Source organism: Malus domestica, chromosome 05 (assembly GCF_042453785.1).
Source record: "Malus domestica chromosome 05, GDT2T_hap1".
NCBI lineage: Eukaryota > Viridiplantae > Streptophyta > Magnoliopsida > Rosales > Rosaceae > Malus > Malus domestica.
In genome coordinates this window covers 32,665,816-32,691,955 of record NC_091665.1, presented here as the reverse complement: position 1 = coordinate 32,691,955, position 26,140 = coordinate 32,665,816, and the positions used below count along the sequence as shown (strand labels likewise).

Genomic DNA, 26,140 nt, shown 5'->3' with positions numbered 1-26,140 from the left:
AGCAAAGGCGACGGCTAAAAGTTGAAGTCAAAGAAGAGGCTCTGATCTGGAGAGAGAAACTAGAAGATAGAGAAAACGCATTTCTACCTTAGTGTGTATTATATTGTAGGTATTAAAAAGAACACAATGTGTAACAAACATGAATGTAGCCACATTGGTTATTGCTGATATATTCCCTATATGGACCCAAGTTTGAAAAATCTCGTTCTCCGCAATTTAAATTCGTTTAAATTAGAATATCGCATGTATAAAAAAGAATAATGTGTGCGTAAAACGGTCAAAGTTATATAAAAAAGAATCCGAAAAACCCTTAGTAGAGAGAAGTGACGAAAACACACTTGAAAGGTAAATAAAAACGGACTTATGTGCCAAATGGTAACACAATATGAAAGTTTGAATGGTTAATTGTAAATTTTTTTTAAATTCAGGTAGCGATTGCACAAAATGGGAAAGTTTTAGGCGCCATTTGTGCAAAATTTTCATAAATCTTGTATTCATCAAATACACAGTTACTTTTACTCATGGGATGTGTTATTTGCGTTCCAAAAGTAACTTCTTACCCTCATAAGTGAAAGCATTTTGGAGTGCATAAATTACTTCCCAGTTCATATCTTCCAAGGAAAATGAAGATAGGCCTTCAATTTGCATAAATGGGATGCATAAATGGGGTTGGAATGCAACCAGCGGGACGGGATCACCTTCACGCTTCAGTAGTCGATTGACTTGATTATCAAATCAGCATTCTTCTTTGATTTGTTTACTGTCACTGCATTAGGCCGGTCATTGTACTCAACCTACACGATGAATGAAGTGTCATAAGCAACGTCTTAGTGAAAACTCTAGACTAACAAAAAAATCGGAACTTCGTGTCTCGGAAAACCATGAAGCTTACCCGCCATTTGGCAACATCTGGAGGCTTCCCTGCTGCAGAAGATAAAGAAAGCAATTAAACCATGTCATGTTTTTACATGTCCCATTTCGCAAGTAGGTGGTTCAAAAACTAAGGATCATGTACCCGTTAAGATATGTCTGTTTCGAACTCGTTCCATAGCTTTGTCAATATCAACTTCAAGAAACCTTCAAGGGAAAAGCAACAAACAATAGCATTCAATGACACCCTTGAATAAGTGGAATTTCGGTTTTCAAAAGAACAAGTGATTAAATACAGTGTCGCAAGAGGTGCTGCTTAGTGTTAGAGCCCTTACAAGCATAATTTCTAAATAACTATTCCATCATGAAAGTCGTATGCGTTTTGTATTCCATGATTAAAGTCCAATGCTCAACAAAATTTATAAGCATACATCTGAAAAAGGGCTGTGCCAAATTTATATATCGTAATCCAACGATCAAAGTTTTAATCTATGAAATAAGGAAGACTTAATCTGTCCTCCCGACACACCTTATTGAACAGATTAAGGCTGCACCATAACATAGCCACACAAGCCCAGTGAAGTTCTTCACCGTGACATTTTCTGAATATTGGTCTCCGCCACACATCCACAATTATACTGGATGCATAGCAGAACCAGACCATCTGACCTCTTTAACATACAGTTTTGCACAAAATATATCTTTTGATAAATAATGCTTACCACTTCTCGTCAAACATAGATGATACTTCTTTCCAAATCCCATCATCCAACAATAAATAATTTCCTTCTACTATGACCACTTTATGCCTGCAAATAGAAATTAATAAGTTACGAACATACTCATCAAAGATGAAAGAATCAAAATGACATAATTTTAAGACCACCATAATAATTGCTCACAACCTGCCTATTTCTTTAGCTGGTATTAAAAGACAATTCATGTGAAAAGGAACAAACTACTCACTGAAGGGTCACAAAAATATCATCTTCTACTGGATCTCCAACACCATGGTCAAATGACGGTGCATAAACTGATCCCTGAAACAATGTTTCTGTTAGAATGCATAGCATACTTCTAAACTTGAGGCGATTGTAACATGTGAGCATCAATTATCAACTAATCACCTCACTTCTCAGAGTCTTGAGAGACTCGAGTAGTAGCTCAGGGTTAAAGGTCCATGGAGCTGAATCACCAATTCGTAAGATTGAAGCTTTAATTATTTCAAGGTGTCAAATCATCAACAGCAAAATATAGAAACCTCACCTCCCCTTCTTGCATGAGCTTCCTCGGGATTCTAAGATATTACAACATTGCAGAAAATTAGGAATCAAAATTTTTTTATCATCTATAATGTTTTGTTTTGAATACGAAACCCAAACAAATGTTGTTTCAACCATAACTTTGGTCCATAGGGTGGTAATTAAAATTGCTAATTTTAATTACCAGCTAGATACATTTTAAGAAGACAGGATAATTAAAATTGCTAATTTTGGCTTACACTATTATCCACATTATCGATTCGAAAGGTTCTTAGACTACGCTAAGACTGCCATCCACAAGAAATGCAATGGACTACAGAAATCAAAATATCAAAAGAAGGCTAACCTCCATTGCATCCAGCTGAGAACAATAAAGATGGAAACCATCCATGGGGAGAACTGCAGCCACTTCTGGAGGAGTAACTTGAGAATCCAATGCAGAAGCTTTCTGGGGCCATAACTTGTTTACACGTCGCACAACTTCAGACGCAGTAGTGCTTTTCCCAGATCCAGGAGAACCAGCCAAACCCACAATATACCTGCATTGTACATCAGACAGATTTATAACTTTGAAGAGTAACAAGTAAAATCAGCATGAAAACCAAAAACAACTCAAAAAGGTAAAATCCATATACAATCCAGAAAACCAAAACTACATTCATGGTCCCTCATGTCTAAAGATTATAGCATGCATAGGAAATCGGAAGCTAACTTACTTCAAGTTTGGATTCCCTATTGCTGCGGCTGTAGGAACAAGACGTGCGGCCAAAGCATCATATACTTCATGCATAGACCTTGAAAGAAACAGAAACAACTGTGATTCATCAAAAGTAAGGTGTATATACATACAAAAAAACCAGGAAAGCTTTGCTTGTTTAACCATCAAATGCAATGGCCATAAAAGCAGATGTGAGTTATAGCTTCCAACATTGAAGATGGCATACCTTCCCTCTACTACAGTAGCTTCTCTCTTTAGACAACATACAACCTATAAAGTGTGCATAAAAAAAATTAGAAAATCTCAAAACATTTTTTGGTTTACAGAAGGGCCGGTTTGATAACCTTTTTCTCTAGCAAGATAGCGAAAACTAAAAACGAAACGGTTACCAAACGAGTGCTTAATAGTCCTCCCCAGAAAAGAAAGTACCATCAAACCTTGACAGGGTTATGCTTGGCAGAGAGGGCTCCAGGTTGAGCAAATAAAGGCTTCGCTATTCTCCTAGCTCGCGAAGGAGAGGGAAAATAACAATCCCATGTCGGAAATTTTGCTTTTCCAAGCAGAAACAGCTCTGCAGATAAGCAAGTCACTCTAATCTATTAACCGAAAAAGTGACATATAATCACTGTGAATCTGCTACCAAAAATCATGAGGATAAATTCTATACACATGACATATGAGCATATAGTGTTACTGGGCAACCCTCCCACACGAAAAGTCAGAAATCGGAATAATTCAATACGAATTCCAAGTAATTAAACATGTCATTAACTAGCTAGCTAGCTTCTTCTAAAGCCAATATGATTCTGCTAACAACATCATATAATTTGGAGGGGCAAGTTTTGAATTCGACATCAAATTACTCAACATTGTATTGAAAAAAACGATCAAAAACAAAATAATCAGTTAGAAACTTACAAATCAAAGTGGTGGGTATGTCCATATATTTATCAAATTATAAAAACATAAAATTGTATGAACCCACGAGAAAATAATAAATCATATCATGAGAGAGGAAAGAAAGAGAAACCTGGTGAGGAATTATACGTGTGAGCCTTCGAGGTTGCGGAAGACAGAGAGAGCTCCATGGCCGAAGAACGACAGAAAGACAGAGAGAGTTTGAGAATACGGAGTTGAGGAGGTCGGGTCGGAGAAACCTGTCTTGTTTTCCAGATGGATTTCGGATGTTTGAGTTACACTTGCAAGTGCCACGAGTATCCACGTAATACCGTCCCTTTTTAAAAGGCGTAATTACTGTGTTACCCAGAAAGTTGTTTGGAGTCCCACTTTGCTCCCTAATATTATTTTGATCCAACTTTCCCCCTAATTCAAATTTTGTTGTCTCATCTCACTTTTACCGAGTAATACTAAAAAAAAACTAATTTTTAAACAAAATTTGTATGTGTCACCAATAAGAATTAGCACGTTTATCAACGTTTAAGATATATTCTAATCATCAACTTTTATGTTATTTAGTTTTACAAAATTTTGTTTACAAATTTAATCTTCCTGACATTACCCCCATTAAAAACGTTTAGTTTTTTGTTATGCTGATGTAACATGTATGAGACCCAAAGAATTGCTTATGTGCATGCATGCCCCTTATTTTCATTTAAAGTAAATATTTACAACTTGCTCCCACCCTACAAATGCATTTTTTGAAGATACTACTTTGGAATACTATATAATTCGAGAGCTAAAGATACGTTGTTGCTTAATGTAATATTCTAACTGTATGAAAAGGAAGATTAATCTACAATCAATATATATAAATATTGACGACATAACTATCAATATATATTATTTTTAGTAGTTGAATTAAATAAAATAGAACATAAAATGCACTAAAACAACAAATTTTTTATTTTTTTTTCCCAAATAAAACAATTTATAAAATCCTAGGCCGCCTGTTCCAAAGTCTCTCCAATTTGGAAATGGACTAAGTAGTTCTGAAGCTAAAAACAACATTTAGTTCTCTTGAAAGAAAAGGCAAATAATAGGACTACAAGGCAACAGCCCCCAACCCTAATGAGATTAAGGATAATAAAACATAATGTTTACAGGGTAATACAGAGCCTTGTCAAACCAATACGGCACCAAACAAGAGCTTGCTCACAATACAAGCACACTGCACTTCCGCCTCTCGATCTTTCTTCGCTTCTTATCATCGTCTGATGGCTGCAACGAAAACAAACGAAAACCATAAATGTTTACAGAAATGTATATAGGGATGATCCAAAACTATAAGAGCAGAAACTTTAGAGTTTGGGCATTACCTGTGCAGCGCTGAGAAAATGAGGCACCCCAACCCTCTTCGAGCCATCAGCTAGGCGCTTGCATGGTAATAGGTTATCCGCACCAGCATTGTTATCAACCTACAAACAAATACAAAATAAATGCGAGATCAGATCGCTTCCTTTACATGGGTTTGATTTGACATTAGAACTTAGAAAACCGATCAACGGTGTCCAAATAGAGAGGAAACTTGTGATTTACCTGGCTCTGAATGGCCCCAATCAACAGTTCTTGACAACCTGATGCATGCACATTTTCTAACTTGGGACACTGAAGCACCAATCTCTCTGGGAATAAATACAAACAACAATCACTAAACTATAAGAATAAATTCACCATATAAAGAATTGATCGAAACCCTAGCGAAGGTGAGGAGATCAAATGGGATACCTGGGTACAAATTTTTGCAATAATTCAAGTTCAGGTCATTGAGTTCTCGGCAGTTTAAATATAGAGCCTGCATCAGATTGAAAATTAAGAACCAGAAAAGAAACTATACGAAAACAAAATTCAGTATTAACTTGTACTAGTTCAGGAACTCACATCTAAACCAGAACAACCCCACAAGCTCAGTTTTTTCAACCGGGCATGTTTGATAATCAGCTTCTGGTAACTATGGTGTACTTTGGCATTGGATGCTTCGGGGAGTTCACGGGCATTGGTTTCATCAGAGGGTGAAAGGGGAGAATTAGGATCACATATGGTCATGCCACAGTCCAGGAGTTCAAGCAGAGGCAGTTGTGCAGTAGCAAATTGAATGAAACCTGAATAGTACAGGCAACAGTTAGTGAACTAAAGTTTTTGTGAAACTAATCAATTATCAGTTTTTATCCATGGTCTGGGTGATTACTTGAACTGATATTAGGGCAAAGAGCAACGAGTAGTCTCGATAGAGTATCAGGGAACACGTTGCAAATCATTCCAATGCCACTATCGCTGATGCTAGATCTGTAATCAAAGTGGAGAGCCAAACATTACATCTCAAAGAAAGAATGAGTAGAGAGAAGCTATAATTTTCAACTATACATATCCAACTATGCTCATTAAACAAATTTGTTTTCTGCTTTCAGGATCATAAGCAGCATTTCTCTAATGTTCAAGTCTAGTCCTATAGATTGAGATGTTTTACAAAGCAATAAAACACTACAATCAAACATTGTACATACCAGACAATCAAATCTTAACTTCAAAGACTATTGCAATTGAACCATAGGACTGTAAACTTACCCACTCAGATCTAGCAATTCTAAGTTCTGGTAACTCGAAGCAATGGCAGCAACAGAGGCATCGGTGATTTCAGACCCAAGGACAAGAGAAAGCATTCTCAACCCCCTGGATGGCATGATCAAACAATCTTCATGATACTAATTGTGCAAATTTATATGATAAGATTAGTCTCAAAACAAATTCAGCGGCAAACCTTAGCTTTGCGGCTGTAAGGGCAAGCACAACAGCGTTGGAAAGCCGGATTGATGCAATGTGTATGTTTTGTAACCTTGGACAATTCCTTCCCAGCACGTCAGCCATGGTAACAAGATCAGTACTATCATTTTCTTGGCGAGAAAAGTCTACAGAAATCTCTTTTAGATTGGGGCAATTGAAAACCTGTGAAAAGGGAGTGTGAATTAGTAAAAGAGAAGTCTTTTAACAATAAATGGAAACAGAAACAACAAATCAGCAACTACATGATAGACAAAGAGGAAAGAGAAAAATAATCACCATCTTAGAGAGGGAGTGAAGACCCGAAAGCCAAATTGTAGAAAGACTTGATGAACAGAGAGCAAATCCACCCAAGTTAGAACAACCTTCCATCTGAAGGCTTTTCAGTAATCGTCTATCAGCAACGAAGCGACCCAGTTCATCACTGTAGTTTAAAATCATGGAATGGATTGAATTAATCAGCCAACAATACCAATCTAAATGCCCAATACAACAGTAGCTCAATGGTTTATCGTTTAAGACAACAGTAACGATTAAACATGCGAAAAACGGAACATAGAAGGTAACAAAGAAGAGGAAACATACCCGGTGATCCGATTGATAGCGCTTCCGGTAGTATTGATCTCCAAGAACTCAAGATTTGGGCATGAAAATGTAATCCACGCCAGCAATGTTGCATCCACATCACTGCAACAGCAAATTTTTATCAAATTAAACGCAATGCATTATTTAAATAACAAGAATTCACAATGTAGCTTGCTGATTCCGAAAAAGAATGCTGCATCACATCAAATCCTTATAGATCAAATCATATCACTATAATTCTACCAATTGCATTCATCAAAACCCCAATTCATTTGATCCCTTAATTATTATTTTTTTCCTTTATTTCAGTTTTAATCCAGATCGAGTTCATTTTTTCGGTTTAGATTGTTTAGTCTTCAAAGCTCATCGCTGTAAGCAGATCTGTCAGATGAAACCCTAGATCTGAAACAGAGAGCAGCAATACCTTTCCATCCTAAGAGAGAGGTTCACGAGGCCCGGGCATTTCTGCAGCACCGATCCAACAAACCCGACCTGAGCCCTAGCCGGAACCCTAATCCTAAGCATCTCCGCCGCCTTCCACAGCCTCCTCGTCGTCTCCCTCCACCCCTTGCACACCATCGCCGCCGACAACAGCCCCGGCGGCGGCAACCTCTTCAAAATATCCCAAAGACAGCTCGCCGGCAGACCGCCCAAACCCGTAGCCAAATCTATATCGTCCCCGGAGTCTCCGAACTCGTCAGGGTCCGGATCCGGAGAGTCAAAGTCTCCGCCTCCTCCGCCGTATCCAGAACTATCCACATCGTCATCGAACGATAGCGCTCGGCGGAGGTGGGAGTAGGGCAGACGTGGCGGCGGAGGGGGGCGGGTGACGGAGAGAGAAGGAGAGGACGCCTCATCGACGAACGATTCATCGGCGGTGGAGTTGGCGGGGAGGTGGCACTTGTGGCCCTTCTTCGGCTGGCCGCATCGGCCGCAGCTGTAACTGCCGCGCCTCTTTCCGCGCTTGGCCTCTGAGCTGGAAGAAGGGAGGATGGCGAGGGAGCCGAACGGAGTGGCGGGACCCGAGGCGGCGGAGAAATGGGGTTGGTTTGGGGGTTGGTGGTGGCGCTGCTGCATGGTTTTGGATTTTGGAGATTGAGATGTCTAGAGAGAGAGAGAGAGAGAGAGGTTGAGAGAGTGAGAGAGGAGAGAAATATAGGAGAGGGAGAAGGCGCGTGAGTGGTGGGAAGGCGCGGGAGAAAAAAGCGGGATTTCGCGCGCGGGTTTTGAAACACTAAAATAATGCGGAGGAGCGGAGCGAGGGCTGCCTTTGCCTGCGTAAAAAGGTTTGAAATGACGAAAGTGACCCTGGCGGTGGGTGGAAAATGCCCTTATCGCTGTAAATTTCTTTTGCACATGTTACTGTAATTAATGCAATTCAAGAATCGAAATTTCCCCGCGTTTAATTTTGGAAATTAGTTTACTTTTTATGGCAAGCATGATTTTGGAGGATCGGATCTAAATTGGTTAGATCTTGTAATCATAAATTTATATTATCCATACTTCATAATATATGACGTCGGTACAAGTATCATTCGGCCAATTTGTTTAAAAAATAACATTGAAAAAATTCAACTGTTGTGTAGCATTTTGTGCGTGTATGGCATCTCTGGTTAGAAACGCATATCTTTCGAATAACTGAGAAAAGTATTAAAAGCAAAAAGTTTTCTTTTTTTTATTCGGTTACCAAAAGCCGGAAAGTGTTTTGAAGGGACATGAACGTATGCATGTATAAAAAGGTAACTCGGCTCAAATAGATCCCATCTATGAATCGTCCGATTCAAGAAAGAAATAAGGCAACTATGCACAAACAGTGCAGAATGAAAGATCATAGGTTGATTATAACAATGGGAAAATTGTTGAAAATGGAAGTTGTCGTTGGAAGTTCAAGGAATTGAAATCGAATAGATTTGCATACAATGTACACGTAGATAAGCTCTCCCTATTTCCTAAATTTGAGTTTTTTTTTCTAAATAAAAAGATAAATTTGAAACTTTCATGTCTATCGAGATTGAATTAATGAATTTATATACCATCTTATGTGACAATTTATTAGCCGACCTCACTTATTGGAAAAAGACTTTGTTGTTGTTGATGTGACAATTTATGTATACATATTACGTCAATTAATAAATTTATTTCATAAAATATTAATTGTGTGCATCAGCAACCATCTAAAAAATTACAGATATCTCTAAATTAAAATTGATCAGCAATGTGCAACGTGATACGCAAAAGTAGAGCGAGCGAATACTGCAGCTCAAGAACAAAAGCCAAGAAGCCACGTGACTTTTGGCAAATGCAAATCGATCAACCCTTCGAAGTTTGAACCCTCCTCACCTAACTATTATCTAGTAGAAAAAAACAGTAAAAAGGTGGAAAAAATTAAGAAAGGAACTGACCACCATGGGCTTCTTGTGTCACCAGACTCACCGCTAGCAAGCATGAGCCATTTGGGTCATCGTTCATGTGGTTTTCTCGGGCCTCATCTTGCATGACTCGTTTGGTGGCTATGATCGGATTGAAGTAGATAACGCATAAGTTTTAATGTTTATAGAAGCGATAAATGAATTAGTTGTGAAGAAGAGAGAAGTTTTGTTAATGACTAATTCATATTTCGCTTTAAACTTAGACAAAGTATATAATTTAATTGGTACATACCGGTTTATTTTTCAGTACTTCAAGTACACCCCGCACGCTCCTATTTCAAGCACAAAATAAAGTAACGATATAGACTACACACAAAATAAATGTAAAAGATTTGAACTCGAGTATCAGGCTCTTAAATAAGACTAAATTTAGTCTAACCAACGTTAAACACACCATAACTATTGTGCACGGAAACTTTTGGAGTAGTTTGTTATCCTCAAATCTTCACCAGTTGGTCTAGTTTAAATTATGTGTAAATTGACAAAAGGAAAGTCAAATATTTGAAGTAAATGAATAATTTTAGATCATGCTAGAAGAAACCCCTAATAAACCAATAAAAGCAGCTGAATTCACATAATAAAATCGGTCTCTATAGGATTTACATTAAGAATAGAGAAAATAATATTTAACAAGCAATTGATTGAATCATATTATTACTAGCTTATTGTGAGGCTAAGCCCACCCCCACTCCCCCTTAGTGTAGATAATATTGTTTGTTTAAAAAAAGAAAACAATCATTTGACAATTAATTTAATCACATTATAATTCGCGTGCGAAAAACTTTTTTTATAATCCGCATTATATGCCTCCTAAGATGTTATGAACGTGTTTAAAATAGAGAAAATAATATTTAATAAACAACTGATTGAATCACATTATTGTTAACCCATTGTGAGGCTAAGCCCCCCTCCCCTTAGTGTAGATAATATCGTTTGTTATAAAAAATAAAAATAAAAACAATCATTTGCAACTTATTTAATCACATTATTATCCGCGTGCAAAAGACTTTTTTTATAATCGGCATTACACGCCTCTTAAGATGTTTTGAACGTGTTTAAAAATAGAGAAATTGAATCACATTATTGCTAGCATATTGTGAAGCACTAATTTATTTAAAAATAAAAAATAAAAAAAACTGTGCCAAAAATTAATTATTAAAAAAACTCTATTACAATGATGAAAATGCCCTTGCCTTATTTGATGCATTATTTTGAGATGTCTTTGAAGATTTTTATCTTGAGGGCATTTTTGTCCAAATATTTATGTTGAGGCTTGATGCAAAAAATCATTATTCACCTTTTGTGTGGCCTTTATATATAGATAGTAGTTTAGAAAGAAAGAATCGGTGCCACTATTACAGGTCCATATGGAAGTTGCGTATTCTTCTACATGTTCCCTTGAATTGAACTTTCTTATTCATCTGAGGATATGAAACTTATTCCATCACGATGACAACGATGGGTTGCTGGAGGCACAAATAACAAAGTGGATACCCCCTCCTTGCTCCTTTCATATGAAACAATTTTTTCACGTTCTCACAACGCACCAGTCGGTACATCAAATGTTAAAATGTAAATGAAGAGAGAATATATTTTTTAGTGTACATTTGACACGTGCCATAACAACTTGTGTTCCGAGTAAATTGAAAAGTTTCTCCTTTCAAAGATGTTGAGAGATGAAAAATAGTTCAGCCCTTCAATTTTCGGTAGCTCTGCTCAATACATGTTTCAGATTATCAATAAACAAAAATAAACATGGGTGTAAAAAAGATAATAAAAATGTGTAGAAATTAAATCATTTTCCCTTTTTTAAACCTCGTTGAGCTTTTGCATGCCGATGTGAGTTCAAATCTCGTTTGTGGCTAATTTAACATTTAATCTAATAAAATCTATCGTTTAACAAAAAAATTTAAAAATTTAGTTTTTAATTTTCATAAAAGTAAAAACTGAAAACCAAAACAAAAAACGAAAGGATCATCAAACGCCACTAACTATTCACTGTGAAAAACTGAATCGTCTCAAAGTGTTGGTTTTGTCTTTCTTTTACTCTCTCCGTTTATTTATGAAAATAAAAAATCTTGGAAGTTATACATCCATTCTCATATTTTCATTTGTTAGTCCTGCTATGCCAGCAAAATTACATTATTGATTATATTACATGTCAGACTCCACATTATCTAATGACTAAGACCTTCCATGTCATTTTTCTATGTAACTGTGTATGCACATTTCGTACACAGTTGAATTAACAAAAGTTCATCCACAAAATAAGAAGCACCGTTAGCCTAATTGAAGAACATCCAGAAAAAGGGAAGAGTATCTACCAAAGAGTATCGGATGCCCAAGTCAGAAACGTATTTGAGATAAATAAGAACTTGAGAGAGTTATGAGTAATAAGTGGCGATTACCGTTTCTCCTGTGTTTTTCTTGTTTGACTTGGCTATTTATAGACTTGAACCCTAGGCAGCGGGGAGGGGAGGTTGCAAACCTTACTAAGCAGACCATAACGTTTTGCTAGTGATGGTGTAGACCAATCTCTGCAGTCATGTCGGCTAGTAGTTTTAAAAGGTCCATGTTGGTAAGAGTGCAGGCGTGTTTGACACCCAAAAGAACAATAATATTGAAATGGCAGGATTTTATTTTCTATAATTTGTTAATTTTCTTGTTTGGTTAACCTAAAAGAATAATGGAATTAAATACGGACTTTGTCATTTTTAAACTCTTAATCATATAAATTGAGAAATGACACCTATTTATATGAAATTTAAACTTAGGAATTGGAGGTTCCAAATTCCAAGTTTTTTTTTTCCACGAGGAAATTCTAAATTTCTATGTTTATGAATCAAAATAAGGAAACTGGTGCATGTCAATTAATAAATTTTGACTTTTATTTAAATTCTAAATTTATTTCTCTTGTCCAAACATAATGTGAAGAGTCGACTTCCTTCCACCATTGAGCCAAGTATAGCCTAGTGGCATGATATATCATGGGCACGAAACACTTTTGATATGATAGTAGGCCGAAAAACCTAGTACCCACAAGGCATAGATGGCAGACATATGCTGTGTTTTGGAGTAATATGTGGTTTACCCATGACGTAAAGTGTAAAAATGTCGTAGCGAGCATAAAGTTCATATGTCCTTATCTTATTGAACATGGTTAATTTATATCTCCACATTTTGAATGTTATAGAATCTAAATGATTCAAAAAGAGTGTAAAAGTGTGACAACCCGTCCCAAATTTTACAATTTTATAAATTTTAAAAGCGTGAATTAAGGAAAATGCCTTAGAGGCAAGGACTTTGATTTCTGTTGATCGTTGTCTAGAGAAACGTATGACTTATTCTTCTGACGTATTTGTATAGTACTCATTGGTACAAACGCATAAGGGAAAGTCGTTTGCGAGTCCGGATTATAACGATATAGTTATGGACATTTGAAATTGGTTATTTAAAGTTTAGTTTAAATTATTAGAACTCCCACCTTTGGGAGTGGCCACCAATCAAATTTTTAAAAAGGTTAAGAGATGCCCAATCAAGAGGAGGAGAAGGAGGGGAAAGGAGGGACCCGAAATGGGTCATTTTTGACCCGCGAACCACCATTTTTGACCTGGCCATATCTCCCTTCATACGAACTCCGTTTTGGGTGATCTTGGTGTCCATGGAAAGCCCTTGATGAGCCCTACATCCTGGTTGTGTTAGATTTCCCAATTTCTTTCCCATTTTCCCAGTTCGAAGCCACAAACCCACAAGTGTTCAGGCGACTTTATCCCTTTTCCCAGTGGCTCCGACAAGTTTCACTGTTCATGACCACCACAAAAAAGACTTCCCTCAACCCCAGGAACAAAGCCCAAACAGTGTTGGAGGCATCGGAGTTCAATTGGAAGCCGAATCAAAGCACACCTTTTCTAGGGTTTCGGCGGGTTTAAGTGAAATTTGAGCCTTTCCTGGCTAAATTGGACTTGGCCACAGGTATAAATCAATTCCTCATGTTGTGTAGATAAATTTTCATGTTTAGATCGTGTAATTTGGTGGAGAAATGAGAAAGTTATAACGATTTAAAGTTTGCCCAGTTTCCGGCGACCTCCACCACTTTCGAGGCTTTTTCCGGCCAAATAATGGCAAGATATCTATTGTTTAAGGTACCAATCTCTTCGTCTCGTTGAGAACTATGATTTTCATTTTTGAATCACATGTTTTCATTGAGTATTGATAAAGTTATGGACGTTGAAAGGTTGCCCAAAAATTCCGGCGAGTTACCAGTTTTCCCGCTGACAGCCGTCTTTCAGACCATTTTCCGGCCACCATTTGGACTCCAAGCTGGTATAATCGTGTTCTACATTTCTCTAGCTTTGATTTGGTATATTATGGGTTGAATTTGGTTGAACAACAAGTGAGATATGGAGTTCCAAAGATCGCCCAGGAAATCTGCAAAAACTGCAGAATTCGGCGAAGTCCCATTAAGGTCCACCACTTGATTAGAATAGTAATCGACGATCCGACCGTTGGATCATCACCAAACTTTAATATATTATAGTACGTAATATTTGAAGACCATAGAAACTTACAGATCATGAATCCAACGTACGGATCTTCCCGAATTGGATGTGTAAATTTATAAAATAAATGTTAACCGCCACTTGGATTCGGGCAATTGGCGGAAATCCGACCATTGGATCGCAATTAAAATTTAGTATGTTATTCTAGAAGCATAATGTGTATCTTTGGAAGTGCGGATTGAAAATCTAATATGCGGATCTTCTGAATCGAGTTATACAGGGTTATAGACCCTACCGTTAATCTTTGATCGACGATTGACTTATGGTCAATGGGTCTCAAACTATTTTAGAATGTCTTTGAGGATGTGTTTTATGTGAATTACGTATTCTATTGATGAGAGTTCTGAGATGTGATTCTATAATTGTTCCAGACGCCAATCATTCGAGACATCTCGATGTGCGTGCTAGAGAATCATAGCGTGGACTCCAGGTGAGTGGGTCTTTTCCTTTTATTATAGGTATATAATTGATAGTTCCTCAAACGCTTCTAAAGTGAATTGGGCATGTTACCTACAATTAATTATTGTGAACTACGAATAGCTTGATCCCTAATTATGATACGTAGGCAGTCTAACGAGACGTTAGATGCAGCCACATAATAAATTAGACTAAATAACAGAGACAATAGCCTTATTTAGGGAATTGAGTAATGTGAGGGACATTGGTGGAAAATATAAGATTTAACCTTATGATTTGGTGGTTAATTATTGGTCATAAATTAATGTATGAAGAATCAGGAAATTGATGTAAGGAAATGTAAGTAATGATAGTTAATTAAACTAGTATCTAATTGGGCTTTTCATTTATAATTATCTCCGAAAATAAGTAGTTCGGGAGTAGGGCGTTATGGATTATGCATTTTATGCCATATATATATATAGGAATACTATGTTATAGTTGAGTTTTAGATTGCATCATGATATATTCATATGTGTATTACTTGAACCTAATTATTGTGAATGCTTCGAAGTGCTAAATGATGTCGCGAACGCTCAAGTAAGCTTCAGATGAATACATGTTAATGATAGTGATGTTAGTGAGTATGTTGATGAGATATTGATTGGTTAGCATGTTGATAAGATATTGACTCGGTCGTACAGGTCACGTGAGGTGACTCCGGCTAATATATTGATGAGATATGTGATGAGATATGGATGATGAGATATTGACTGGCTAGCATGTTGATGAGATATTGATTCAGTCGTACAGGTCAATAAAGGTGACTCTGACTTATTAGCTAGCATATATGTGATGATATATGATGAGATGCTAGCATATATTTATGATGAAATATGTAATAAGATGCTAGCCTATATGTGATGAGATGCTAGCATATGTGATGAATATGTGATATGCTAGCATATGTGATGAATATGTGATAATTTAGCATATGTGATGAATATGTTATGAGTTAGCATATGTGATGAATATGTGACAAGCTAGCCTATGTGATGAATATGTGATAGGCTAGCATATGTGATGAATATGTGATAGGCTAGCATATGTGATGAATATGTGATAAGTTAGCATATGTGATGAATATGTTATGAGCTAGCATATGTGATGAATATGTGACGACCTAGCATATGTGATGAATATGTGACGAGCTAGCATATGTGGTGAATATGTGACGAGCTAGCATATGTGATGAATATGTGATAAGCTAGCATATGTGATGAACTAGTATATGTGATGAGATATGGGTAAGTCGTATAGGTCATCATAGGTGACTTTGACTTGCGTACTAGTATGAGTTATTAACCACATGATTATTTGATATTGCTGATGAGATGCTATCTGGTGGTATAATTATGATATTTTTTTCTGGAAATTATACTGGTGTTGTAGCGATGGGTTATAATATTTTATATGGTTTCTATTAAAATTATATTTGCAGGGCCACTCACCTTTGTCTTGTTTTCACCCTCCAAGTTTTAGTAGATGAGCTTCCTTATCGTCGAAGATTCGTGGCGATTCTTAGTATTGAAGATTATTTCGAGGGTACGATTCTTAATTCACTCTTCTGTACTTACTTATGCTCTAATGTCACGTTAATTCCCGCTCACCGGTGCACTCCGGTATTTAGACATTCTTAGGTTTAAATTTATTCACAATTTTCCACATCATCACACTTTATGGCTTCGTCACCTTCCAGGTGTCGGCCAGCACATCTCGATTTGAAATCCTAATGGACATTTCGGATCGGCATGTGTCAAAAAGTATTTGTTCTTTGATCACAATCTAATACAAAAAATAGGGGCTTATTTTTTATAGGGAACTTTAACGAAAAGCACCCGGTACTGAAAAGTGTGAGTTGTGACAACTGAATTATGATGTTTAGGCTTCATTCATTTTATTTTTATATATGGCCAATCAAAAATAGGGGGAAAATGATTGAAAATGGGAACTGTTATTCTAAAATTTTATCATGAACTCATTTTCCATATCTTACATGCATCATTAAGATCAAATGGGTGACAACACAAGTGATTGTCAACGACTTTTACATGATGGGTTATACATAGCAAACTTATTTTTTATACAAAGCAAACTTATTTTTATAAATGTGTGATAATTAAATATAAATTGTGAGGATGAATAAGTACTACGCAACCCGTATACGCTTTAAAATGTTAAGAAAAACTTGAAATATTGGAGAAAATTCAAAAAATGCATGACTTATAACATATGATGGTCATTCTTTAAAAATACTCGTTCATGATGATATTTCATTCCATCATCCTAACCTCTTCCCAACCATTATTGTTCTTGATTCTCCTTTGCATTTACTAATTCATTTCTTTATTGTTAATTCAAATCTTTCCCTCTGTATATTAGATTATTTTATAACAGCTAGAATATTAAAAATAAAAGAAAAATTAAAATGTCAAGTTTTACGAACAAACTCCTCTTTGACTCGGCCTATATATCTTTTTTCCCATAAAACCCAATATCATCTGCTATTCCTCTCCCGTGTTATCCGACAGTCCGCCTCATATCTCTTTCTCTCTTTATGAGTGGAAAAATGGAAGCTTCGGATCGATGACGGAGAGAAAGAGAGGGATAGAGGGAGAGGCAAAACTTCAAAAGAATTGATATGCGATGAAAAATTCATGTCCTCTTTTATTGTAGTGTAAGTAACGGTGGCTCATCTGTCAAATTTTTCGTAATCATTGAGAATAAATCGAAACTATGTCTTACGTAAGTTGTTAAAGTACAATTAACCTATGAATTCAAAATCCATGCTCATATACCATATGCCATAATTGACAAGAACATTATGTAGTCTCAGTAAGAGAGGAAAGGAGGTATTACCCATTGCAGACATAGCAAAGGATCACGCATAAAGGCATTCTAGCGCATTTCAAGTTCTTAACCAAGACATCTGTCATTTAATAATGCTAAATGAATCACTAGAAACTAGTAAAATTTATAGTTAACCTAATAACAAAATTTTTATAACGAACCATAACATGTCAGTATGTTACCATGAGACAAAGATCTTCTTTATATTCTAAAGAGATTTGGTTCGAAACTACAATATGTCAAATGTCCAATATTGAAGTAATTTAAGTTTTTATATTTTTACTTTTTTTTCTTCAGGTAAAGCGTCTAAAGTCTCAAAATTTAAGACTGAGATTGTGAGCCTTACCAGTTATTATTGTGTACATTTTATTTATTTGCTTTGTTGCAAAACCACCGTACGAAGGAGAGATTTTTAAATGTTGAGAACACGGGACAATACGTCATATGTCATTATACAAATGAGATAATACTTGTAAAAAAATATATTCTCCATTCGTATAATGATACATAATATATGTACCCGTATTCCAGATACACATGCTGCCCTAAGGATTGAAGGACTTTTAGCACCATGGCAGGTGGTATCAGAGTAAAAAGGTCAGGCCAAGCCGCGGCTAGTGCATAATAAATTGTCAATTGAAAGTTTGAAACAAATAACACATCCCCCGTACATGCTCGATAATGATCGAGTGACATATTATTAAAAAGTTAGGTGAGATGGAAGAATCACGTATTTAGTTAATCATAATATCTCAACTAATCCGCATGGTACTAAGCATTATTTTTACTTTGATAAAGATAAATTCATTAATTATAAGCTCATGAGATTACATCATAGAGAAAATACTTAATCTCTTAACAACCATCATCGACCTAGCACCCCTATGCATCAAAACATTCTTTGGTAGAGTTGATTCGGTTCATCACCTTCTGAAAATTGAAAATTGAAAACCTTAATCAAAAGTGTGGATGCAAATTTCTGCCTTCTTCTTCTTGGATAAAATTGTACCTACAAAACAATTAACATCTTAGGTCAAGGCCAAGAGCCTCACGCGCCCACGATGAATGGGGAGGGCTTTGGCCGATGAACCTCCGATGCTAAAGTTAGAATTTAGAGAGAAAAGTATTTAGAGAGTTTTTGGGAGTTTTGCAAGAGTATGGAACTAGGATTTGGTGAAAATGGGAGTCAATATGTAGGGCATGGGGTGTAACTTATGGTTTAATGTGTGATTTAATGGATTAATTAGGCAATTAATCCATTAATTGGTTAATCAACACATTTTTGGAATAAATATTTTGGGGGTTATGTAATTTATATCTTGTGGAAAATATAGGATCAAGATGGATAAAATAACTTTGAATTTGTTACCTATTTTAGGCACTTTTGATTTGGTTGAAAGATGATTGCCCGCTGCTCGTGCGTAGGAATCCCGTTGTACCTCAAGGGTGTTTTTGTCCTCTTTTGTCCAAAAATTCATGTGTCGCCTTGTGATTATTTTTTGCTCCACAAAAAGCAAATTGCAGTCGTGTTCTGGCAAATTCAAGAACCACCTTCTATTTATTTATTATTTGCTATTTCATTATACTTTAATTACTTAATTAAGTTAGCTACTTTCTTTAATTAAAGGCAGCCATTTTGTTCTATCAAAAGGTGCATGATACGTTTGTGATAGGAGCATATTTATGCGACTTAGTTGGCTTGTTCTTGTGCATTTATGTCGTGTTTCCTTAGTTATTTTAATGTTTAAAGTCATTTTCGTGTGTTTTCAGATTTTATGGACAAAGTAGGCAAGAAGATGCATTTTGGAGCATTTTGGAGCAAAATGGAGCTTGGAATGCATGTCACATATTTGGGCCAAAGTGGATGGACGAATTTGAGAACTAAAGAGGCCAAGAATGTGAAGAATTATGGTCCAAAAGATGAAGAACTCAGCCCAAAAATTTGTCACCCCAACTTGCCTTCATTGCCATGCAAAACAACATAGAATTCCATTTGGATTCCCATGCCATGCTTGATCACTCTTGTCCCCTACATAATTTCTGATTTCATGCTTTAATTCATTTAATTATTACACTTAATTGCTTGATACCTCTTGTTCCCTTCACCCACAAAATTTTATACAACTTTCACAACCATAACATGCACCAATTGATGCTCCATCATTCACATTTGGAATCCCATGCCTTGTGTACCACATGTTGCTGCACATTTGACCCATTTATTGACACATTTTCACCTCCTTTTCCATCTCTATGCAATGTACACAATCATTCATGCTCCCTAGCTACAAGACCACTCCATTTTACCCTTCACACTTTGCATCATCACTTCATTTTCACCCTTGGACCATTGCACACCACACACACTCTTTGCCGTGCATTCTCCCTAGCCTAACCTGATTCTCTAAGGTTTTTGGGGCCTTTATATACATGTTTACACCCCTTGGCAAAGGGTTCACACTCTCATATTCACCATTCATCACAGAAATTCGTCCATACTCACCCTAGGTAGCAAAACACCCCAAAAACACCATTCTAGTGCCTAGAAAACATAACAGCCACTCCACCTTCTTCCACCCTCTTTGCCTAGTTCTCCACCACCCTCCAACCCTCAAACACTCCTCCACACTTACCCTAAACCTTTCCATACCATTCCCCATCCATTCTACATCATAAAACTACCCAAAAATCCGTCCACAAAGCAATCTGCCGCAAGCAAGCAAAGGAGAAATCTTGGATGCACTTGCTACCCAAGTTGGAGCATTTTAGGTGTTTTCTTTCCTTTGATTTTAATGTCTAATTTTATGTATCTTTGCTTTGTGAGTATGAGGAACTAAATCCCTCTTAGTTAGGGGGTGATTCGAAACCATGTTCATACTTGCAATATGATTTGATTACATCCAGTTGTGATTCATAAGTTGTGAATTCAATTTACTTATCCGATCGTATAAAAAATGATTTGTGTATGTTGGTTAAGAGTGCACGCTTAATTTTCATGCATGAATTTAACGCTAGAATATAAGGGAGTTTCACCTAATCGTTATGAACTTATATTCACAAGTAATGAAGGTTGCTAGTCACAATCACGTTAAGTAAATTCTTGGCATAAGTTTCATGCAAATCATAGTAACGAGTGCCTCGTCAATGCTTATGTTTTTCATAGAACTTAATGATTCTTGCTTGTATCTCTATTATGCAATTCATGTAGGGAACTTGTAGGGAATGTTTTGGGTTGTCGTATGCAATCATCCAACCCAATAACTTGTGGAAAAACTGAGGGTTAATTAGCAATTCACTGTTAATTTGGGGCGTTGAGTATTCATAGCTTATCGAAAAGCAACTGGAAATCGTTTTGTATGCAAGTGTGACATGTGTGGAGAAGAACCTCCTAGCTAGCCTTCCATCCATAAGTTTCATTCAAATTCATTTTACAATCTGTTTTGATTCACTTAATTTGTCTAAAAATTTGTTTACTTTGTTCTTGTCTTAATTTAATTATTTTCGTCCAAAATCAACCCCATCTTATTTCTTTGAGTCATATTAATTAGAACTTGTCTTAGATTATGTTTTTAAGTGTTTTAGTTCATTAGAAAACCAAAATTCGTCCAAGTTTGTGTTAGAGTCCAAAAACTGCCCAGATTGTGTGTTTAAGGTAGTTTTGAGTGTTTAGGGGCTGTTTTGAGTCTTTTGGTTTGTTTTAGTTTTTTAAAGTATAGTTTTGCATTCTTTGAGTCTAGTTAGTGTTTTAAACTTTGTTTTTACGTTTTCAAGTCAGTTTCCAAGTGATTTAGCAATCCCTCCTAATCCCCGGCCTAGAACGATCCCTACTTACATACTTTACTACAATTGATAAAAAGATGGTTTAATTTGTGTGCTTATATATTTCGCATCAGTTTGCACATAAGGAATTAAAAAAATTCAAACTTATGGAACACAAGATTCATTCTCTTATAAACCCTTCATTTTCAATTCCTTTAATTCTTCAACCCTACATTCTTTACAAAATTGATTAATATGTTATGTAAAACCTAGGGATGGGCACGGTTTGGTTCAATGTGGTTTTGAGTGAAACCGAAATCTAAATTTTTTGCAGTTTGGTTCGGTTCGGTACGATTTTTAAGAAAGAAATGTAAATTTTAAAATATACACCTATCTACAAATAAGACGGTCTCATTTTTTACACAAAACATTAATTAATGAAAGCATGTTAACAATGAGTACATTGAGTGGGGATGTTTAGATAAATCTATTTTCGACTAAAATTAGGACAATATATGCACAACCAAACTTGCAACAAGTAAACATGTAACAAGCAAACTTGCAGCAAATGATGAATGATGAAATTCTAGTGTGGTTGAGTAGATACTAAATGCATGGAACTCTAATAAACAACCAATTAAAACATAACATCTCATATGGACATCTAATTAAATGTTTATTAGTATTTGCGGTGTGGTTTTTAAAAGCCAAAACCGAAATCAAACAATTTCCTACAATGCGGTTCGGTTTTAAAACTGAAACCATTTCAAAACCTCAAAACCAAACTGTTCAATGCGATCCGATTTGGTTCGTGTTTTGATTTTCGATTTCAAGTGCCTACCCTAATAAAACCGGAAAATTTCACGAAAACAATAGATTATGAGTTGCTATTTCCTTATCTACAAGGGGTTGCATCTTTACAAAAGGTGTGGAAGAATATATAATAATAAAATTTCATACGTCTTTATCGTAACATGATACCAGAGCTGATCTCCCGACCCTTCTAGATGATAACAATGACAAATATAAGGAGCCAAAATTAATGAAGAAAAAAGGTGGCTTAAAAGTTCAGCCACCCTATTTTTAAATATTTGAGTCGTATCCGACCATACGATGTGTCAAAAAGAAAAAGTCTACTAAAAGGACAAGGATTGTCTGATACTTACTTTCGGTGTCTTTTTGTGCCTTTTTCTTTGTGCAATCACAGTTAAATTACATTAACATTTTATATTACTATTTATTTTTTTCTTATTATATCTAAAAAAATATATAAAATATTGACGTGACTAAATCGTGACCACACAAAACATGAAGGCACGAAAATGACATCGGAAGTGAAGGGCAGACAGTCCTTGTCCCTACTAAAACTCCACAATTTGTTTTGTTACTTTTGTATCGTTTCACAAAATAGTAAAAGAAAATACTGAAATGCTTTTAAGTGCGCATTTGAAAACTACGAGTGCATATCTTGGTTCACTAGCTATCGCAACATTGGGTCCTCCCCTCAGGCCATCAACCACTGTGAACAAAAATGCACCGCTTTTAATCTCGAAGATGCAGAAAGGAGTCACTAGAAGTTTTCCCCTACAGTGTTCGCAAATTCGTAAAGAAAAAATTGAGAGGTTGAGTGGTTTGAAAACTGACCTTTAATTATTTTGCCTACAATATTTGATATTCACGTTGATTTTTGAGTTGTCATTTTGTGGCCGTCTCTTGTAAAGGACGAGAATCCTCTATGGGTTCACTTCACGAGGATTCTAAAAATTCTTATATTCTAATCGTTTATTGTATATTGTGCAGTCAATTTTTATTATGTACTATTTGTGTTTAATTTTAAATTAAAAAATCAAATAATTTATGATCACACAATGAATGACTAAGAAGTAAGAATTCGTAGTGTCACGGGCCATATGTTAAAAACAAAGAAATCGCCCAAGACATCATATATCTAAGCCCATAAAGCCTTGTCTTCATGGAAGCTTCTGGAACATCCCGGAAAAATCAAGAACATGGCGGAGCGTTCAAGATAATCTAGGGCATTCCGGAACATTCCACACAAGTGTACAAATTTAAGCCTCACCTAGAACAATCTAGATTAGGCAAGTTGTATATAGAACTATGCTAGATATTTTTGGATGAAAGTAGGGAATTCTAGAACCCTCCATTGAGGAGGTGACTTAGGCCTATAAATAGGAGGCAAGGCCATTTGGCCAAGGCATCCAAGAATTGTAAGCAATTGTAAAGTTCTCTTAAGTTTCAATACAAAGCTTCATTTCTCCCATCTTCTAAGTGATTTTAGCATTCTCCAAGCTATCTTAGCTTTCTTTGTGATTCGATCCGGGGAAGCGAGGCTTCGAAGACTTACTTAGCTTGTTCATCGAGGTATTCAAATCTAAGTGCCGCACGGGCGGAAGGCTTAAAGAGTCATCCCGTGACACTAGGATTTCCACAATTTAGATGCAAATGGGATCCAAATCCTCCTGTAATATCCGATAAACTTTTTTTAATAAAGCATCTATTACTCTGACAAGAGAGATTTTTTTTTAAATAAAGTATCTATTACTCCGACAAGAAAGATTTTTATTTTGCCCAGGTCTATTTTACGATGAATGAAATAAAAATTAGAATTATAATGAAATATAATTAATACATTAAAATTAGGAAGAAAAGAGAAATTATTAAAATAGCAAAAATAATTAATAAATGAGATAATTAATGTGTCAATAAATTAAAATAAGATTTTGATCTTACTTATGATTTTAGTCTAAAAATCATATTTATTAAAGATTAAAATGAAGTTTTTTCTAAAAATCTATCTACCAACGTGATGACTAGTAGTTTAAGTGGTTATCAACTGGTCAAGATAACTACTCTTTTCTTTCTATTATGAGGGCGTCACATACAATGCGTCACTAGAAGTTAGTGCTCATTTTTCCTATTGAATAATATATAATAAATAAACAAATAAATAAGAGTGCAGTGTTGATGATATGATATGATATGGACAAGCGATGAAAAGTCGGAGAAATTGATCCAACATGTTTTCTTCCAAAGAAATTGATTCAACATTTGCCACGGTTCAAAGTTAGGTCTGGTTCTTGCAGATTTTAGATGCCTGGATTTCGTTGGCATAAAAAATACATAGATTGATACGAAGTATCTTATATATGTGTATGCATAGTTAAATACAGATACGAGGTGATTTATTTTCTATATCTCCAAGATTCGTCCAACTTAAGCGTATTTTTTTATTAGTATATTAATATTTTTAAAGAAATTCGGCTAAGTCATACAACGAGCAACTCAATTTAATATCGAATTCGCCATCTATAAGATTTAAATGTATGATTTCTTTATTCTAAGTGAAGAGAAATATTCCTAGACTGTAATAATAAATCTCACTAATCTAAAGAAAATAACATGAATTTTGGGAAAAAAAAGACAGAGATAAAATTACAGGAAGACATGTGCTGGACTTTGGACCTAGCTAGCTATGTAGCTATGTGTAATTACATAGCACAGCTTTTTGCAATAATACAAGAAGTATTTAGAGTGCAACTCTATTATAGTTGTTAAGTGAGAGAGAGTTATTACTGACTGTCGAAAGTTGAAAGAAATGCTTAAGAAGTAAAAATGGATATGTGCAAGGCGTCACCATTATTTAAAATGCTGTTAGAAATTTCTTAATTTCTTATACATGGAGCATCCCTTCCGCTAACATCTTTCAACTCTAATTTCATTTTCATGCTAACTAAACAACTACAATGAGGGCAGCTAAAATTGAAACCCTAATATACAATACTATATCATTAAAAATAATTAAAATCCAAAATAAATTGAAACACTACTAGCTGAAACCCTGTCAAACCAGCTGAGATTCAAAGTACACAAATGATATGTTAACAAAGTATCAATTGTTAACAATCAATTAACATTAATAGTGAACCACCACAGGATGCCTAGTGGTTGGGACGAGTTTTTGACTTCATTTGATACGGTATGTTCTAAGTTTGATTTCAGGCTCTGATAAATCACATGATGATGGCCATGAAAGGTTGAAATGCATGATGAAACACTCGCTGATCGTTTTTATAAAAAAAAAAAAAACCATTAATTGTGCATTCAACTTCAATTCTACCGAGTAATGAATACGAATTAAGGTGTTGGTGATGATTGACTTTTGCGTAAAGTAATCAAGAAAAAGTAATGTTATTCATACTATATTTTAATATTATATTTCTATACTATGTTATGTGGCATTTAATGTAGACAGTCACATCATTTGAAAAATTTGCAAAACCCAAGGAAATGAAGGAGAAAGACTTCTTGTATACTACAATTATTATTTAATTAACTAGTTTTTTTTAATTATTAGTTTATTAACTAATGAACTAAATTAAAAAATCTGATTAATTCAAATGATGTGGCTGTCCATATCAAATGTCATCTAAGATGGTATAAAAATATGATACAAAAACATGACATGAATATCATTACTCATAAGGAAACATGTATTTTTCTCTGGAATTGGATCCTCTTCAAGGCAATGCCTCCGGATCCTACCGGATAACATGGGCCGTTGGATCAGGTTACAAAAAGAGAGGTCATTCTAAAATTATAATAATTATAACCGTTGAATCAAAATCTAACTGTTCATGTTGTCCAGTCAGTAGGACCCCTATTACCCCGGAGAGAATCCAATTCCTTTTTCTCCATGGAAATGGATCAAATGATTTCCAACTTTTCCCACCAAGCCAAAGATTTTCTTAGAAACGTGAAGATATATCTGGTTACTTGTCAGCGAGGGCTTTGACGCCCAATCAAGATTGACCCTCCTCGTGAATCACATGGTAGTAAAATATTCATAAAGAAAACACCTACTTGCCCTTGACAAATATAATGCTAACCCTAGTAGCA

General features: G+C 35.6%; 2 protein-coding genes and 1 long non-coding RNA gene across 5 annotated transcripts; 1 reads left to right on the top strand and 2 right to left on the bottom strand.

Annotated features, from left to right (window-relative positions):
* Positions 1-465: 465 nt before the first annotated feature.
* On the bottom strand, positions 466-4,062 carry LOC103435681 (putative uridine kinase C227.14). Of its 3 annotated transcripts, none has more exons than XM_008374082.4 (12): positions 3,881-4,062; positions 3,288-3,421; positions 3,077-3,120; positions 2,849-2,926; positions 2,479-2,671; positions 2,137-2,167; positions 1,998-2,056; positions 1,837-1,910; positions 1,593-1,679; positions 1,016-1,077; positions 893-924; positions 466-794 (listed from the first exon to the last, which is right to left on the bottom strand). In XM_008374082.4, the coding sequence occupies exons 1-12, from the start codon at positions 3,936-3,938 to the stop codon at positions 708-710; spliced, it is 939 nt and encodes a 312-aa protein (XP_008372304.1). In that variant the 5' UTR covers positions 3,939-4,062; the 3' UTR covers positions 466-707. The 3 variants fall into 3 exon arrangements, with proteins under 3 accessions (XP_008372304.1, XP_028958528.1, XP_017187562.1); XM_029102695.2 differs by having other exon boundaries at positions 893-921; positions 3,881-4,060; XM_017332073.3 differs by having other exon boundaries at positions 3,280-3,421; positions 3,881-4,009.
* Positions 4,063-4,690: 628 nt separating this feature from the next.
* On the bottom strand, positions 4,691-8,474 carry LOC103435682 (F-box/LRR-repeat protein 17-like). The gene is made up of 11 exons (XM_008374084.4): positions 7,595-8,474; positions 7,171-7,272; positions 6,865-7,009; positions 6,566-6,750; positions 6,373-6,477; positions 5,996-6,093; positions 5,689-5,909; positions 5,536-5,602; positions 5,347-5,432; positions 5,127-5,225; positions 4,691-5,028 (listed from the first exon to the last, which is right to left on the bottom strand). Exons 1-11 carry the CDS (start codon positions 8,245-8,247, stop codon positions 4,963-4,965), a joined length of 1,827 nt encoding a protein of 608 aa, XP_008372306.2. The 5' UTR covers positions 8,248-8,474; the 3' UTR covers positions 4,691-4,962.
* A 4,635-nt stretch (positions 8,475-13,109) lies between these two features.
* Positions 13,110-19,603, top strand: LOC139195743 (uncharacterized). Its single transcript, XR_011580628.1, has 7 exons — positions 13,110-13,571; positions 13,673-13,741; positions 13,834-13,922; positions 14,530-14,588; positions 15,259-15,377; positions 16,056-16,159; positions 19,235-19,603. It is a non-coding gene; the product is annotated as an uncharacterized lncRNA (long non-coding RNA).
* The last annotated feature ends 6,537 nt before the right edge of the window (positions 19,604-26,140 follow it).

Coding starts and splice junctions, on each gene's coding strand:
- LOC103435681 (XM_008374082.4), bottom strand. CDS start 3,938: ATGGAGCTCTCTCTGTCTTCCGCAACCTCGAAGGCTCACACGTATAAT. Junction 3,422..3,880: donor CACGTATAATTCCTCACCAG/GTTTCTCTTTCT, acceptor GCTTATCTGCAG/AGCTGTTTCTGCTTGGAAAA. Junction 2,057..2,136: donor AGCTCATGCAAGAAGGGGAG/GTGAGGTTTCTA, acceptor TTGGTGATTCAG/CTCCATGGACCTTTAACCCT.
- LOC103435682 (XM_008374084.4), bottom strand. CDS start 8,247: ATGCAGCAGCGCCACCACCAACCCCCAAACCAACCCCATTTCTCCGCC. Junction 7,273..7,594: donor CTCTCTCTTAGGATGGAAAG/GTATTGCTGCTC, acceptor TTGCTGTTGCAG/TGATGTGGATGCAACATTGC. Junction 6,094..6,372: donor GAATTGCTAGATCTGAGTGG/GTAAGTTTACAG, acceptor CTTTGATTACAG/ATCTAGCATCAGCGATAGTG.